The sequence below is a fragment of the Cyprinus carpio genome, chromosome B18, assembly GCF_018340385.1.
Source record: "Cyprinus carpio isolate SPL01 chromosome B18, ASM1834038v1, whole genome shotgun sequence".
NCBI classification, from domain to species: Eukaryota; Metazoa; Chordata; class Actinopteri; order Cypriniformes; family Cyprinidae; genus Cyprinus; species Cyprinus carpio.
In genome coordinates, this window is record NC_056614.1 from 25,375,809 (window position 1) to 25,392,283 (window position 16,475).

The 16,475-nt window shown below is 45.4% G+C and overlaps 1 protein-coding gene across 1 annotated transcript in view; it reads left to right on the top strand.

The window, feature by feature from the left end:
* LOC109044934 (transient receptor potential cation channel, subfamily M, member 7) overlaps positions 1–15,984 on the top strand; it is a 38,766-nt gene extending 22,782 nt beyond the window's left edge. The window contains 16 exon segments of the mRNA XM_042743628.1: positions 401–485; positions 488–583; positions 585–612; positions 697–829; positions 1,343–1,433; positions 1,436–1,477; positions 1,480–1,503; positions 3,837–3,867; positions 3,967–4,110; positions 6,873–7,133; positions 10,149–10,203; positions 11,453–11,637; positions 11,934–12,356; positions 13,059–13,110; positions 13,951–14,066; positions 15,328–15,984. Of these exon segments, the coding sequence (XP_042599562.1) occupies positions 401–485; positions 488–583; positions 585–612; positions 697–829; positions 1,343–1,433; positions 1,436–1,477; positions 1,480–1,503; positions 3,837–3,867; positions 3,967–4,110; positions 6,873–7,133; positions 10,149–10,203; positions 11,453–11,637; positions 11,934–12,356; positions 13,059–13,110; positions 13,951–14,066; positions 15,328–15,437 (1,876 nt within the window). The 3' untranslated portion in view covers positions 15,438–15,984.
* The last annotated feature ends 491 nt before the right edge of the window (positions 15,985–16,475 follow it).

The window sequence follows — 16,475 nt, forward strand, 5'->3', positions numbered from 1 at the left end:
AGAAACTTTCTAAAAATTCCTGAAAAAGATTTCCCAAAAATCCTGGAAAGTGTAGTAAGTTACTTTATTGTTCCGCCTTGGCTGAAAAGTGCGCTTAGGTCTCACTATACATACAAACAATGACCAGTACAATTCCACATACGTCAATACAGTTCAGTATTAATCGAAATACCCTTTATTCAAAAGACTTGGCTCATAGGGTGCAAATATTTATTTAATATATATCGCTTTAGTCTTGCCTGTTCACGTGTCCTGTAGAGACATCCAGATGGTAACAAAATTTGGTTCGGTTACAAAATTTCCTGTAAGTTTTCTGAAATTTACTGGAAATTTTCCAACCTTTTTCAACCTCAGTTAGGACACGGAGTAACTGAAGCGTGCCGGATTCTTCTTGTCTAAGCAGTAAAGTATACATGCAGGTGAAAGTCATATCCAACCTGGTGTGGAAACTACCAGCTCTAAGAAAAAACTATCACTTCATACAAAAAATGCGTACCACGACAAGCCAGTCCTGCCGCCAGCCACGATAGATTATGCTCAGGCCACGCCGCGTCTCCTGCTGTCCTCCGTATGCAGTAAGAATGAAGAAGGACAGCAGCACCTACGGACCAAGTAAACTTACTCTCGATCCGCACCGACCAACTTTTGCTCTCGTCTGGTCCAGCGCTTTTTCAGTCCCTGCGGTTTCTTTCAGAGCCTCTTCCTTACCGAGGAGGAACCAGAAGAAGCTGCACGACTTCGAGGAGCAGTGCGTTGAGACGTACTTCCACGAGAAAGACAATCAGTTTCACTCCGGGAGTGAAGAGAGAATCAGACTCACGTCCGACAGGTACGACGATGAAACCAAGACATTTGCTGTTCCATCTGAATTATATTTTTGTTGACATCTGAGGGACTGCGTGATCCATGAGCATGTTCACATGAAATCAAATGTTTCAGAACCCCAAACAGTAGGTCACGGGTTCGATTCCCAGGGAGTGCATGAACTGAAAAACTCTATACCTTGAACAACAGTGCAAATGCATGCTCAGGATAAAAGTGTCTGAGACCGTTGCACAAATGTAAAACGATGAACCGAAACCCAAATTAGCTGTCCTTGAGCTCAAACAGTAGATCATGAGGCTAGCAACCGCTAAAAAAAGGGTCACAGGTTCGATTCCCAAGGGAAAGTGGAGGACTGACGTGTACCCTCTCTGGATAAGTGTCTGCCACAATGCCCACAAATGTGAAACCTTAAGCCCTGGTGCTGTGATTACCTGTAAAGCTGCTTTTGAAACAGTAGGTATTGTGAAAAGTGCTTATACAATAAATTGAACTGAAATGGTTTGTGTTTGTGTTTTAGGGTGGAAACGATGTGTGTGCAGCTGAAGGAGGTTGGAAACAAGGTGAACTTCATCAAGCGCTCTCATTTGCACACGCTGGATTCTCAAATCTCGCACACCTGCAGGACCTGTCGGCGCTGACGGGGGAGCACACTGAAGGGCGCTGACCGCGCAGCGAAGCGTCCGAGGGCTAGCAAAGTGCACAACCACCTCCTTAGTCACACGCGAGCTCAGCGTCTCCAAGAAAACCTGGGGGGGGCCCGACCTAAACTGGGCCCTCGAAGTCCAGCGCTCTGGTGCGGTGGCAAGCATGGGATTCCTGCCTCCCACCGCAGCATAGCGAGGTCTCTGTGTTTGGGGTGCGGAGCTGGAGGCGGAGCTGAGGAGTGGCAGGGGGCGGAGCTTCCTCTGAGCCTGGAGGCTGGATCGAGGTCGGATCCGGCTCCAGCCACGTTCTTCGTCAGCACACCATCGCAGCTCACAGATTCTCACACACACACGGAGCTGGCGCACGCCGCGGTGGAGTTCGGGGCCTTCGTGGGGTGAGGATGGAGGAGGAAGAGGCGGGTGTTTTGAGATGAGGAGAGTGTGAAGGCCCCCCAGGGGTGTTCCGTGAGTGAGCCTGCAGCGCGAGGGATACGTTCAATCCCGGCCGCACGGACGACCGAAGTCGACCCGCCCCGAAAGAAACACAAAACCCCTCCCTCTGGTACCCCGGAGCGATCCGGGCCCCGGGGCCCCCCGGCGCTTAGGAGAGACGGCCGCGGCAGACGCCACATGAACGAGACTCAGAGATCAGGAATCGAGGTTGTGGCTGCGGTCTCCCGCGGGGAATCACGGGAACCCCGCTGTCCTAACTCTTGTACCCTTGGGATACCCGTCATCTGGTTGTCTACTGTGGCCGCATGCCCCCCTGTGTGTGTGTGTTAGGGAGGGTGGAGACGCGGTGACCTCAGACCTCTGGGCGGTGGTTCCAACTCAACCGACCAGTTGCTTATTGTAAAAACATAAAAAAACATGAATCCCTACAGGAGTGAATAGAGTGCTGTGTGTCCGGTAGACTAAAACCTAACCCGTGCTTGTGCTGGTTAAGGGTTTGGGTTGAGTGACGTTTTATTAGAGCTCAGTGTCAACGGAGGGGAAAGGTTAACAGGGTGACCTGTAATCCATTGATGCATGTGTCATAATGCACAAGATCCGAGTTTTTGACCAATCCTGATTGTGTTTTCGCGCCCTGTTTTACGTTTCAATTTAGACGTGACCTTTTCTGTGTCTTCCTCTGAGCAACATGAATCGTTCCTCAGATGAATCAACCGTGTTTAATAGATTTCGGTTACTTCCATCGCAGTGACTCACTTATTAACAGTGACTTGCTGCCACCTACTGGTGGTTTTCATTTCACATTTAAAGTATCTTTTTATTGTTTAAATGACTTCAAAATAACAGTGTTCACGGTTTAAATGTTTAATAGATCAAAAACATTATTTTATGTTTGTTAATGCAGGTGAATGTATTCATGTCCCTGCACTAAACAGTGTGTAAACGCATCTTCAGACGCAGCGTTCTGTGCTTCCCCTCCTGCCGTGCAAAAGATGAGTTATGTTGATACAGATGTATTATTATTCTAATTCCTCAAATTAAATCTAGAAATTTGACTCTCAAAAGAATGAACGCACACTTTAGAAAAAAAATGGCGTTTTATAAGGTAAAAATGCCCATAAACTGTAAAAATCAATTTAAACTTATGGCAAAGATTAATTTCTATCAGTCTTGAATTGACCAGCACAAAGAATATGAATCAATCACAAAAACTTTAGGAGCCCGCTGTTAAGATAGCAGAACAATGACACACACTAAGCAAACAACAGCGTCTAACTTATCGTTGAGAAAAATCCGCATAAAATAATGAGATTAATTATTTTTTTGTCAATCCGCGCACCACTTCTAGAATCACGAAACTGGGATCCCAATATCTGTGTTTTACACTTATTATCCCCACCCGCCCAAAGTGATGGTCTGCAGTGATTCGCTTTTTTAACACTCGAGCCTGTGGTAGAATTATTAAAACTATTAGAATTATTTATAGAATTCACGTCAAGCCTGTTGGTTAAATCACAGAAACTTTTAAGTTGTCACCTCATTGCTGAGAAATATGATGTAGCTTTTAGCTGTTGTGTTTATGAATCTGACGTGGCAGGGGTTGAAAGCCATCTCAATAAAATATGAGCACAAACAGCATCAAAACGCTGGCAGGGGTTGAAAGCATCGGGAGTCTGCGTGGTTTAGATGTGTGTCAGATTATCAGATATGTATCCGAGTGAATCCACATGGGTAAGTGGCCCTCATCAGCATGCGGAAAAATCGGGATCATCGTGCAGGTTTTGGGTTTACAAAGGCTGTGCGACAAATTCTGATCTTGTGTCAGATGTGAGCAAACAATCATATTGTTCTTGTGCCAGTACGTAAAACGCAGCGTAAAGTCTGTAATTGCTTTGAACTCATTTTTCTCCAAAGGTCACAAGGATGACCCCGAGGGGTTCAGAAGGTACGTTCCCTAAAAGTCTGCTGTGGCAGCCGGCAGTCGAAGTCCATCCATAAAGGCTCGGGAATGCGGGTGAGTGTGTGGTTTTCTGGATTGTCACAGAAGATGATTCTCTGGTTTTGGCTCAATCCGGTGTGGTTTCTGCAGGCGGCCGGCGCAGGGGTCACATGCGGCCGACGGTGAGCTCATTACGCCGAGACTTCACCGAGTTCGACAGAAACCCTTCGTTCCTGCATCCAGAGTCCAGTGAGTGTAAACGCCAGCGTTGGGCTAATGCTTTAAACCATTAGCTGTGATCCCGCATCACGTAGCACGAGACGCCCCCTGCTAGACGCCAGTTACACCACTTCTCCGGTGCTGAGAATCAGTCCCTGTGCGTTTCTGATCTGTCTGTGTTACCAGCGCTCGGTAAGCAGGACAGGGCGACGTGTGGCGCTGGAGGACGAGATATGCTCACTCGTTATGAGATCTGTCCGCGTCATCGGCTGCGGTGATGGGCTGCTTGTCTCAGGCAGCCACACAGCGACACAAAACCAAAGTGTTGTAAGAGAGACGAACATTCTCAACACATTTCATACGCGCCCAGTTAGGCTGCTACGGTCTGTGCTCGGCCGTAACTCTCTCTGTCTTTCATTCTCAGGGGAAATCAGCACAATCCAGCAGACTGTGAGTAACTGTGTGTGTGGGTGGTGTTAGCGGAAGTTTTTTGACAACAATAACGTGATTGTGGTTTCATGATTGAACGCCCAACAATACATTGTATGGGTCAAAAATTATCCATTTTTTCCTATTATGACAAAAATCCCTTAGGATATTGAGTAAAGATCATGTTCCATGAAGTAGTTTTGTGAGAGATCCTACTGTAACTATATCAAAACTTTAATTTTTTGATTAGTAATATGCAGTCGCTAAGAACTTCACCATTTTGACAACAACTCTTAAAGATGATTTGCTCAATTAATTAGATTTTTTTTTGCACCCTCAGATTCCAGATGTTTCAAATAGTTGTGATCTCAGACACAAAATAGTTGTCCTTTCCTTAACAAAACAACAAATAACAAGGAGAGCTTATTTATTTATTTCAGCTTCCAGATGCAATGTAGGATATCCTAATTTTCAAATAGTGACCCTTCTGAATGGTTTTTGTGCTCCAGGTTCACACATATGATGAAGTGAGATTTATTTTGGGTAAGTGATGGTTCCTTGTTTGTTGTCAGGGGTCCCAGGGAGGATGACATCTACAAAACAGTGAGTGGTTTCATCACATCTAATGATCGGCGTAAGGTGACAGCCTGCTTTACTCTGACTGTGTGTTGTGTGTGGGGGGGGTTTGTGGTGTGTGTGTGTTTTTTCAGTCTGTGCAGGTCTGTAGCGACTTGGGCGACACAGCCACGATTGGGGCGCCGCGCACAGGGAATGTAAAGCGGTCGGACCCCTGCAACAATTCTTGATAGCATCAGGAAAAACGCTAATCCTGTGCTATTTGGTGTGTTGTCTGCTCACTCTCTCTCTGTGTGTGTTGTGTGTGGTGGACAGCGACTCTCGCGTGTACTCCTGTATATTTTCTCAATTCAAGCCCAGGGAGAGTTATTCAGTATTCAGAGTTGATTGTTTTCGTCGTCCATTGTTGTCATTCCCACGGACCGCATTAAACGCGACTGTTCTCCCTGCATTTTTCGAACCCGATCCCCGCTTTTCGACGTATCACTTGGTGGACGTGTGTAACTGAGCCATTTTCAAGCTCCCCTGTGTGTGTGTGTGGTGTGTGGGGTGGGAGTGTAGCGGTGGGAGCGTAAATAACCTGATGCGGTTGTTCTCAGGAGTATTCCATTCACACCAGTGACCCCTAGAGAGTTAGGACACAGCAACTGCCCTCCTGTCTGTCTCTGTACAATCAGGCTTTGCCGTGTATCATGTAGTTGTCCGGAGCGGGGTGACGGTGGGTGATTGGGTTTTTTTACAGGGGAGAGAAGAAAAAACATGGGAGGAATGTTAATCAAATGTTTAAAGGGACTCGTAACTTAATTTAACTGGAGTATTCACAAAATGATAAATGCTCCTGTGTTCCTGACAGATGATTAATTAAAATAGTTTACGGTAATTTTCGCGCTTTGATTCCTAATACAAGAGAACACATACTCTTTTTCCATGATGTGCCTTGCTATTGAAAAACCAGCCAATCCTAATGCCTACAGATGGATTCCCCAAGTTAGGATTTGTTCTTGTTTTAATCAAAATCCCTTGATTTTGGTTAATATCTCACAAAAAAAAACAAAAAAAAGGGGGACCTCAGATCTCAGTTGCATCTCCAGTACGTTGATTTTTTTTTTAAGGATGTCTAGATATATCAAAAATACTGGAACAAGAGAGTCCATTTTTTTGCAGTTAATGCCATGACTTTATAAATTTAAGACTCTGCTTCTTTTTAGGCTTTAATTTGTGGAAGGGTGAATTATGATTTTTGATGACTTTAAGACTCACAGAAACCCTGAGATGTAGCTGCTCTAAAAAGACAGTAGTGTCAGAATACAGTTCAGATGATTAACAATCAATTTAATTTCAGTCAGTCTGATCTCTGTTTAATAATATCAGTCTGTGACTGTTTTAAATCTTTAGTTTCAGATACTTGTGAATCTGTTTTTAGCTGTTGTACATTTGATATGAATCAGCTGATTTTTGCTGTGTTGTCATCAAATTCCAAATAAACAGAAAATAATTTAACTTAAATCAGATTGAAAGCACATTTTGTTCTGTAGACTGAGCAAACTCACTGGATTATTAAAAATACACATTAAAACATGATTATTTACAATTAGAACCATTTGTCCTTACATTTCCAACCACAAAACGTTGTACAGAAATTGCTTGTAGTTCGCGCCGCCCAGACCTGCGCTGCTGTATTTGTTTGCTGATAGCGTGGTTGTGACGCCGCTCGTGTGTTTCAGCGTGTCGTTCTCATGTTTTGCGTGTGTCGTACAGGTGAACCGGGACCGTGTACTGTCTGGTAGGAGAGCTCTCCCAACAGCATCACAACAGCAATGTCATCGTGGGCGCAGCGAGAGGGCTCTGTGCTAAGATATCGAGTTCCTCAGTAAGGAGGCGATGGGAGAGGTCTGCGGCGGGCGCAGGTGAAGGTGCTCCTGCACCTGGTCCGAGTACGACATCCTCAAGCCTGGACACATGTACATCGTCAAGTCCTTCATGCCCGATGGTGGTCAACACCTGGCAGAGCATTTACAGAGAGGACACAGTCTGCACCTCTGTCTCGGGTACCGAACACACTCACACACTCCAAAACCACACACCCCACTCTCACTCACACACCAATCTAAAATAAAAATTCTCTAACAGTTATTATTGTGTTGTAAATCTCTAAGGTTCAAAATCTCATATAATACTACTCGAACACTTCTGATTGTGTTGGAATCTCAAAGGTTTACTCCAAAACACACACTCACTCCTCAGGAATAACGTGTCTGCCGTTCAATCAGATCAGACCCCAAACCATCCCGTACTCCCCCGGGTACTCACACACACACAACACGTCTCTCTCTCACTCTACACACACACACACACACACACACACACACACACACATCCACACACACTTCACCCTCACCCTCACTCACACTCACTCCCTCACTGACACACCACTCACGCACTCCACACCTCACACGACACACACACACACACACACTCACACCTCACTCCCACTCACTCACTGTACACACACACACACACACACACACACACACTCACTCTCACACACACACACACACATACACACACACACACGCACACACACACGCTCTCGCTCTCGCTCTCTCTCCTCTTCTCCTCTCTACTCTCATCTCTCTTTCTCTCACACCACACACACACTTAGCTGTCCATAAGTTTCGATGATACACGCTTTGCTCAGGGATAGGGAATGGGGGGTGGGGGTTCATGCAACCATGCGCTGGTGCCACTTTTCATCTCAGGGGCCGTAAAGTCCGTTATCCTTGATGCCGCACAGTATCGACCGACCAGAGTCTGGAGCCAGGGGAAACAAAAGATAGCCAGGGGGGTGCCAGCCGCCGTTGGTGCCCCGACCGGGGTTGGATCTTGATTCGCAGACCTCATTGGATCGTTGGTCTTGGTTGGTTTTGGTGTATAGTTGAGAGCTTGACTAGCTGCACAGCGGCACGGCAGGCCTGCCAGGCTGCTGATCGTGGAGTCAAGTGCCAGAGACAGATAGAGGATTATAAGCTTCATGAGGGGGATGTTTGAGCTCGCGTTTAGGAGATTTGCCGCTGTTTGGTTTTTGGTCCCTGGTCTTATAGTCCTTAAAACGACGCTTTTGCACTTTGAGTTGCCCCTCCGGCGGAAGTTAGCACCCCAACTTTTTCTCGTTCCCACTGTAAAGGACTGTTGCCGCGGGGCAGGCACGATGTTCAGGTAATGCGCTATGGCGGTTCCTTATGGTTGTGACTTTCTAGGCCATACGCAGATTTGTTTTCTTTTTATGGCCACAGCAGTGTTTCCGCATACAGGATTGAGTCGGTGTGGTTCTGAGGAATGCGACTGTTTGGGGATTCCGCACGGTTACGATCTTTCCAGGACAAGCTGAGGAATTTTTTGTAAGCAGCGAATATGGAAGGCCTCTAGGTGGATGATGTGCTGGCTGTATGGGTCCATGGACTCTGCCCCATAAAAGAGAGTGGATAGACATACCGCATCTGTAAACAGCCAACCTTGGTACTGACCTTCAGGTTACCTTTTCAAATACCCTGCTGCGTAGGCGTCCAAAGATATGATGAGGCTTTATTTATCCGAGTGTGTATTTCTGATATCAAGGGAGCTGCGTGAGGACAGAGTGTCAGCCGAGTGGTAGGTGAAGGGTCCACTGATTTAAGTGGGACACAAATCTTATGTGAAAACTGGGGGGTGCGGGAACGGGGGTGGTGAGATGGAACATGACCATCTCGGTTTTTGAGTGTTAACCTGTAGGGCCTGAAAGATTGGTACAGACTGCATATTATGTTAAGGGCGTACTGCATAGAGTCCTGGGCTGTGGGCTAAGTATTGCACACAGTCATCAGCAATTACTGAAGCTCGCCAAGATCTGGCGGATCTTTTGGTCTTTGTGGTGAGCTTGGAGTCCCGACGAAATGTTTGAAGAGGCTTCACGTCAGTGGGTATTCCAACACATGACACAACCGTCTTGCATGTCCAATAGAACACTGGAAAAAAGGCATGTGGAATGGCATAGAGAGGAGGATGTTAAAGAGCACTCGGAGCCAAGACGCAGCCATTGCTTCACCCCAACGTTTAACCCCGAAATGACTCTTGATTGGAGTTCTCCCATGAGGACTCTGGCTTGCATCCCGTCATGCAGCTGCTGTAGGATGCTGAGGAAACTGTGTTGGATACCCCAATTTTGGTAGTGTGGTTTCCAGAGCAACTTCACGGTTGATGGTGGTCAAAAGGCTTTTGCTGAGATTCGCGCTCATGAAGGTGCTACGAAAAGGTTCTTTCTGTAGTGCTCTCGACTCTTCTCCAGAAGCTGCCTCAGACAAAAAACCATGTCTGTTGTGGATCTGGTCTTTCCGAAGGCCACACTGCCGTTTGCCGGAAGCACAGTTTCCGATGATGGCTCAACCAGTCTGCTGAGCATGATCTTGGCCAGTACCTTTCCGTTTCTGCGATGGAGAGAGAGATATCCCCAGGGCTGTTGCCACAGGACTGCTCTGTCTCCTTTTTGCTTGTATATGTACACACAATGTTAGCATCCTTTTCCAGTCCTGTGGGAGGGTCCCATGTTCCCAGATGTTTGAAAATCAGGAGGATTGCAGGCGACTTGAGCCGCGTTGTAGGGTGTATCCTCCATGTTTGAAAACCTCTGCAGGGATTCCCATCGGGTCCAGCTGCTTTGTGGGTTTTTTCAGCCCTGAAATGAGCTTGCCGGGAGTTCTGAGAAAAGTGGTGGAGTATCCAGGTTGCATTGGTTGGTGGCAAGTTTCCTGGCAGATTAATCCAGGATGTGTGGTGTCAACAGGGTTGGCTTGGTGTGGTTGCATAGAGATTCCCTCAAAATGATTTACCCCAACGGGCAAGAATCTCGGTCTGGGGCCCTGGAAGAGTAGACCCCTCATGCTGATTCGGACTGGAGCAATCTACCCGCTTCCTGGGGCCGTACAATGCTTTTATGGCCATCGTAAAAGCCTTGAGTGGTTATTGCAGTCTGCCAGGTTTTTGGATTTCCGTGCGCCTGTTTTCACCTCACAACAGATGTTCTCCCATAGTCCGAATGGCTCGCTGGGTTTCTGCTGCTTACAGCAGTGAAGGTGCGCTTTATGGGTAGAAGATCCAGGGCAGGACAAGAGAGCTTTTATGGGCTTCATGCTTGGTTTTTAAGAAGTTACTGTATCTCAGCTGAGTTTTGCAGTCAAACCAGTCCTGGGTGGATGTTTTTCCCTTTATTGGCCAAGCGCTTCTGAAGCACAGCGTTTCATGAATTAGCCTGACGTAGAGCTGGCCAATCGGGCTGATTCCTCAGGGATCCGGTTGAGGTTTTCAGCAAGGAGCCGTCGGAGGTTGTCTTTGATGGTGAGGTTGTTCAACAGCTGTGCAGTTTAGTTTCCTTTGTTTGGGGGCTCGCCTACGGAACACGACGGTGAATACTCCATGGTTAATTTGGATCTGACCATGAGATGGTTCAGTCCAGCACTCAGCGTCCGCGCCATAATCACTGAGGGTAAGGGACACTTCTCGTCTATCCTTTTGACGGACAATCACGTAATCCAGGAGATGGCCAGTGTTTTTGAGCGGGGGTGCTGCCAGGTGGTCATTGAGCTCTGTTCTTCATCTGGAAATGGTGTTAGTGATGACCCAGCTGGTGCTCTGCACAGAAGAGAGAGGAGTCTGAGCCCATTGCGTTCATTTTCACCACACCATGCTGGCCGATGACTTTACTCCATACCCTATGCTCCGAACCCACTCTAGGCATTGAAGTCCTCCCATGAGTAGTGATTCTGTCTGTAGCTGGGGTTTTCTGCTAAGGATGGCATCAAGAGCTCTATAGAAATCCTCTTTGATGTGTTGTTACTCTCGGCATCACGAAGTTGGAGCATATGCCACTAATGAGAGTGGCGAATACGTTCCTTTGCCAGGGGAATGCGCCCATGTCATCAATCTTTCATTGATGCCGATAGGGGTTTCCGGAATGCGCTGCAGGCAGTTTAGACTCACAGCAAAGCCAACTCCATAAGTACGACGAATGCCTTCGGGGACCCCCTTTCCAGAAGAAGGTGTACCCAGCACCAACCTCTGTCAAGGGAGTCCTCCCCATGTAGTCTGGTCTCGATGAGAGCAGCAATATCGATATCATATCTTGCAAGCTCCAGGGCCACCAGGCTGTGTGCCTGGTGGGGTGGGGCCTGTCCGGGGTTTCGACCAGGTCCAGCAGTGTTCGAACGTTCCACGAAGCAATGCTTAGCTTATTTTTTTTTCACTTTAATTTTTCGACCCGCGAGGGGGGATGCTCCGACGGTTGCGGTTTACCGTCCGGAGTGTAGGGAGCAGACAATTTTTGGACCACCTTTTCCAGGTCCTTCCCCCATCACAGGGGTGAGCAGTGTGGGGCTGCTCAGTCGCCAGTGGAAGCTGCCGAAAAAGACTCGCTGCCTACATCCCGCAGTCCTAGCGACCACATCACCTCCATTGCCGCCTGTGTGCATAGTTTGGGCAAAATTTTAAATGGCACGTCATGCCGAAAAGGTTGCCGACCCCTGGGTAAATTTTAGGACTTTTATGGGGGGGGGGGAGCAAGAAGCTTGCGCATAGGTGAGGATTAAGGTGAGGGTTGAGGGTGCGCAAACCTAACTCCCACCATCTTCACTTCCTGCCAGATGGACCTCCAGTGGCATGAGGGAAACCCATGACGACCTTCGTCTGGCAGGAAGTTGCAGGGGGCTGCCGGTGGTACCGGTACAGTTGGACTCCGCCTATGCCTGTCCCAAGTGAAGATTTTGTCTTCGGGGTTTACTCCCCCTAGCCACTGTACCCTCCCCGTTAACCCCACGTGGCAGGGGGGTTTGCCCTTCTTCATCCGCCTTCCCAGCCGTTGTGGTGGTTCTCACACCACCATCTTCCGTCTGCGCCGCCGTTGGGGTCTTTGCTATTTGCCCATAGTTGGGACTATTTACCCATAGCTGGGAGACACACACACACACACACACACACACACACACACACACACACACACACAGTGGAGGGTGTTTCTGAGAGGGGAGTGTGTCTCTGCAGGTTTCTGGAGGTCTTCCTGCTCTACTGTCACTCTGCCGGTCAGTGGTTTGCCATCGAGGAGTGCATCACTGGAGACTTCCGCAAGTTTAACAACAACAACGGGGATGAAATCGTCCCGACCAACCTTCTGGAGGAAACCATGCTGGCCTTCAGCCACTGGACGTACGAATACACACGAGGAGAGCTGCTGGTGCTGGACCTGCAGGGTTAGTGTTTGTGACATGCGTCACGCTCTCAAGTCTTCCTCGAGGAGCTTCATGGAGCTTCAGGGTTAGTTCACCCAAAAATGAGAATGGTCTTGATGCTGGTCCCTCTCCGCTGCCTGTATGTAGACAAGGGCAGGCAGCACATTTCTTAAAATTCTCCTGTTGTGGTCTGAGAAAGAAAGAGGGGCGTGCGGCATCAGAACAACACCAGGGGAGGAAATAATGACTGAACTTTCATTTTTGGTAGGGATGCACAATATATCGGTATCGGCCGATAAATGTTCATTTTAATGTTATTGTTATCGAACCGATAAGAAAATTTAGCTGATATATTAAAGCTGATAAATAATGCATTATTTCCTGCAGAGACTCTTCAGATGCACACTCTTCATCATTTCATATATAAAGAATTATCGGTTATTGGTATCAGCCAAAATATTCGTATCGGTGCATATATAGTGTATATGTCTGGTTTTTGTGTGTAATTTTTGGTTAACTGTATAAACACTTTACCATTGCAGGAGTTTCTGTGAACTTGTTTGTTTTACAGATCTCTCTCTCTCTCTCTCTCTGTGTCTCTCTCTCTCTCTCTGTCTCTGTGTCTCTCTCTCTCTCTCTCTCCCTCTCTCTCTTTCTGTCTCTCTCTCTCTCTGTGTCTCTCTCTGTGTCTCTCTCTCTTTCTGTCTCTCTCTCTCTCTCTAGGGGTCGGTGAGATACTGACAGATCCGTCAGTCATTAAGAGCGGAGAGAAAGGGTGAGAAATGCTGTCTGTAACACAAATGAAAATGACCCAGGCAATAGTTATGGGTTTTTCTTTTTTTCCTCTGCATTATTGCGGTTTGATTATTACTGATGACATCACAGACAGTGGCAGCTTTAATAGGCTGCATTCACACTAATACACAGAAAAAAGAAAAAAGTATTCAAGTGCATTTAATCACACTGTGATCGAGCTTCAGGACAAACAAACACAAGACTTAGACTCACTGCAGAGCATTGATTGGTCGACTAGAATCATCACTTTTGTGTGATACAAGGGGATATAGCTTGTCCTTCACTCGTTCCACTCTCAGTGTTGGGCTTATTTACATCAGTGCGCAAACACAAAAAATATAACCCTGTATTTTATTATTTAATATGTGTTCTTGTCTGTTCTTGTGGACAGTCATTGCCCAAAAACCTGCATAATTTTCAAGATATTACTGTTATTGTGTCATGAAATGTAGTTTTGAGTTTTTCAGGCAAGAATGAAATTCACTAAAACTGACATTTATCAAAAAGAGGCAGTGCTTATTGTCACGCTGTATTGTCGATCGCTACTTTGTGGCATACACCACGCCGTGTACCGTTAGAAACACAAGCTGGATCAGGGTGTTCGTACTGTACTGTACTGTACTTCTGCATTGTGATGCATCTAGACATGATTAATTTCAACGCCCCAGTCATGAACAGCACCTAATGTAATGATTAACATACAGTCAAGCTGTGAGGGAGTGAAGCACAGTGCGTTCAGTGAATTGTTCTGATGTCTATTATTAAGATCTATTTGTTTACTTTAATTTATTAATTTTCTTTATGTGTTTGATTGTGTCAGGTCTTATGATATGATATTCGGCCCTGCGAATCTTGGAGATGATGCCATTCGAAACTTCCGCGCCAAGCATCACTGCAACTCGTGCTGCAGGAAACTCAAGCTTCCCGGTGAGTTCATCAGTCGCTGAACAGAATGATGCTGATCAGAGCCTGTGGACGCTAGCTACGTCACGAGGGGCAGGATGGGAACAACACGCCACATACATCCATCTGTCTATCCTAGCGACATGCTAATCATGCTAGAAACATACTAGTAGCATGCTAATCATGCTAATGACATACTATTGTAGTGTGATAGAAACATACTAGTAGCATGCTAATCATGCTATGTAGTAACTGCTAAGCATGCTAATCATGCTAGAAACAATGCTATAAATAGTAGCATGCTAGTAACTTTGCTGCTCCAGAACGACATGCTAGTAACTTGCTAATCATGCTAGAAACATGCTGGTCACTTGCTAATCATACTAGCCGCATGATAATCGTGCTAAAAACATGTTAGTTACTTGTTAATCATGGTAGTGACATGTTAGCGACATGCTAGTTACTTGTTAAACATGCTAGACCCATGCTAGTTTTAGAGATGTTATTTTTTTTTTTTTAATGTTATTGACATGTTATAGAAATGTTATTTTAAAATAACATGTTAATAACTTGCTCAGAAGCGACATTGCTACAGGAGACATGTTTATAACTTGCTAAATCATAGAAACTAATTAGTGTCTTGTTAACGTTACCAATGTGTAGTTAGTAATCATGCTACTGATCACTTGCTAGCTAAAACAAGTTAATTGTACTTGCTAAGCATAGTAGCAATCATGTTAGAAAAAGTGCTAATCATTGCTAGCAACATGTTAGTAATGATCAGTCACCTTGCTAGTCACTTGCTAGTATCCCCCCCCCCCCCCTTTTGTAGTAACATGCTAATCATAGTAACATGCTAATCATGCTAATAACATGCTAGTTGCTAATCATGTGGAACAAAGTTACTTGTTGCTAGTTACGTTAGTTAATCCTGCTAACAACACTGCTAGTCATGTAATAACATGCTAATACATGCTAGAAGAAACAAGTTGGTAATCACTTTTTAGGTACTTGATTATCATGTCAGGCTTTTACAGCTGCTTTAAAGTTTCAGGCTAGCCACCCTAAGGCTTGTAAGAACAAACTTTATCTAGTTTATTGTTGCATTGAAATGTAGAGAATACAAATAATTTTTTTCTTAATTTTCTCTCAATTTTTATCTCTTTATAGGCTATAGGTATATACAATTCAGCATTTACTTCAAGTTTAAAGTTTGTTAATTATGATTGATTGATCTATTTTACTAATTATCTAGTCTGTATCTGATGATTGGTGTGTGTGTGTGTGTGTGTGGCTCCTGATAAACTGACGCTGCAGCACGACTCCTCCGAGGGCCCGTCCCACTCGCCGCCTGCAGGGGGCGCCACTAAAGAACCGCGTCCCTCGATGCGCTTAATGCTGTGAGCCGCGCACACACTCGCATCACTGAAAACACTTCAAGACAGAAACTACGTCACTGTGTGTGTGTGGAGGAGACGTTCATACGAACGCGTCGCCTCTGAACAGATGCAATCTAGAGATGTTTTAATAAGTCACATTTTATCCTGTACAATCATAACAGGGAGTATGAGCTTTTAAAAGTATTTTTTTAACATTTTTATGTCTGTATGAATCTATAAAGTGGTTAATAACTGGTACAATATCACTGTATAGAGTTAAATATTTATTCTAAACTACAACAAGTTGCCTTGTATAAAATAAAAGCAATTTTACATGTGATGTCTGTCAGTTTTTGGAAAGAACTCTTGCTCATTATACTGTTATCAGATTTTGTACAGAGCTGTATGCCAAGAGAATGTTTCTATGTACAGAGCTGTATGAATGCAGTTATGGTTCAGACTCGCTGTGTTTGAATCTGGACGACAGCGCAGTGTGTGTGATTTCACTGAAACCAGTCCTTCATAATGTTACAGCGGTACTGCCGTCAGAGTATCGTGTGTAGTGTTTAATGGTTTATATTGTATATAATTTTTTCTTTTTTCTGTATGCTGTAAGATGAGAATTGAGAATATTTGATGCTGGGGATACTATATTAATGGATCTGTACACATTTTTTACTGTGTATTTAATAAAACACTGAAAAATCATCCCAAGGTCATCCATATCTGTCTTCTCTCACTCTGAAATTCATTTAGCTTCGGCTTCCGTTGAGTGTTTGTGGTTTATAGTGATGTGTGTGTTTTTAGGATCGAGCTCGAGTCAAATTCTGATTGGCTCTCAGTGTTGTTCATAAGAAAAATCTCTGGGGAAAAACCGCGATCTGAACGATATCGTTACTCTGTCGTTATAGTTGTTCTTGGATTTCGCTTTGATCTTAACAGTTAAAACGATTATTAAAACATGACAGTTATCGTTTTATCGTCCTTGGTGTGAACGGATCTTAGTTTATCCCACGTGTCTTCTGATATAGACGTCTTATATTAGTCAAAATTACTCCAAGTT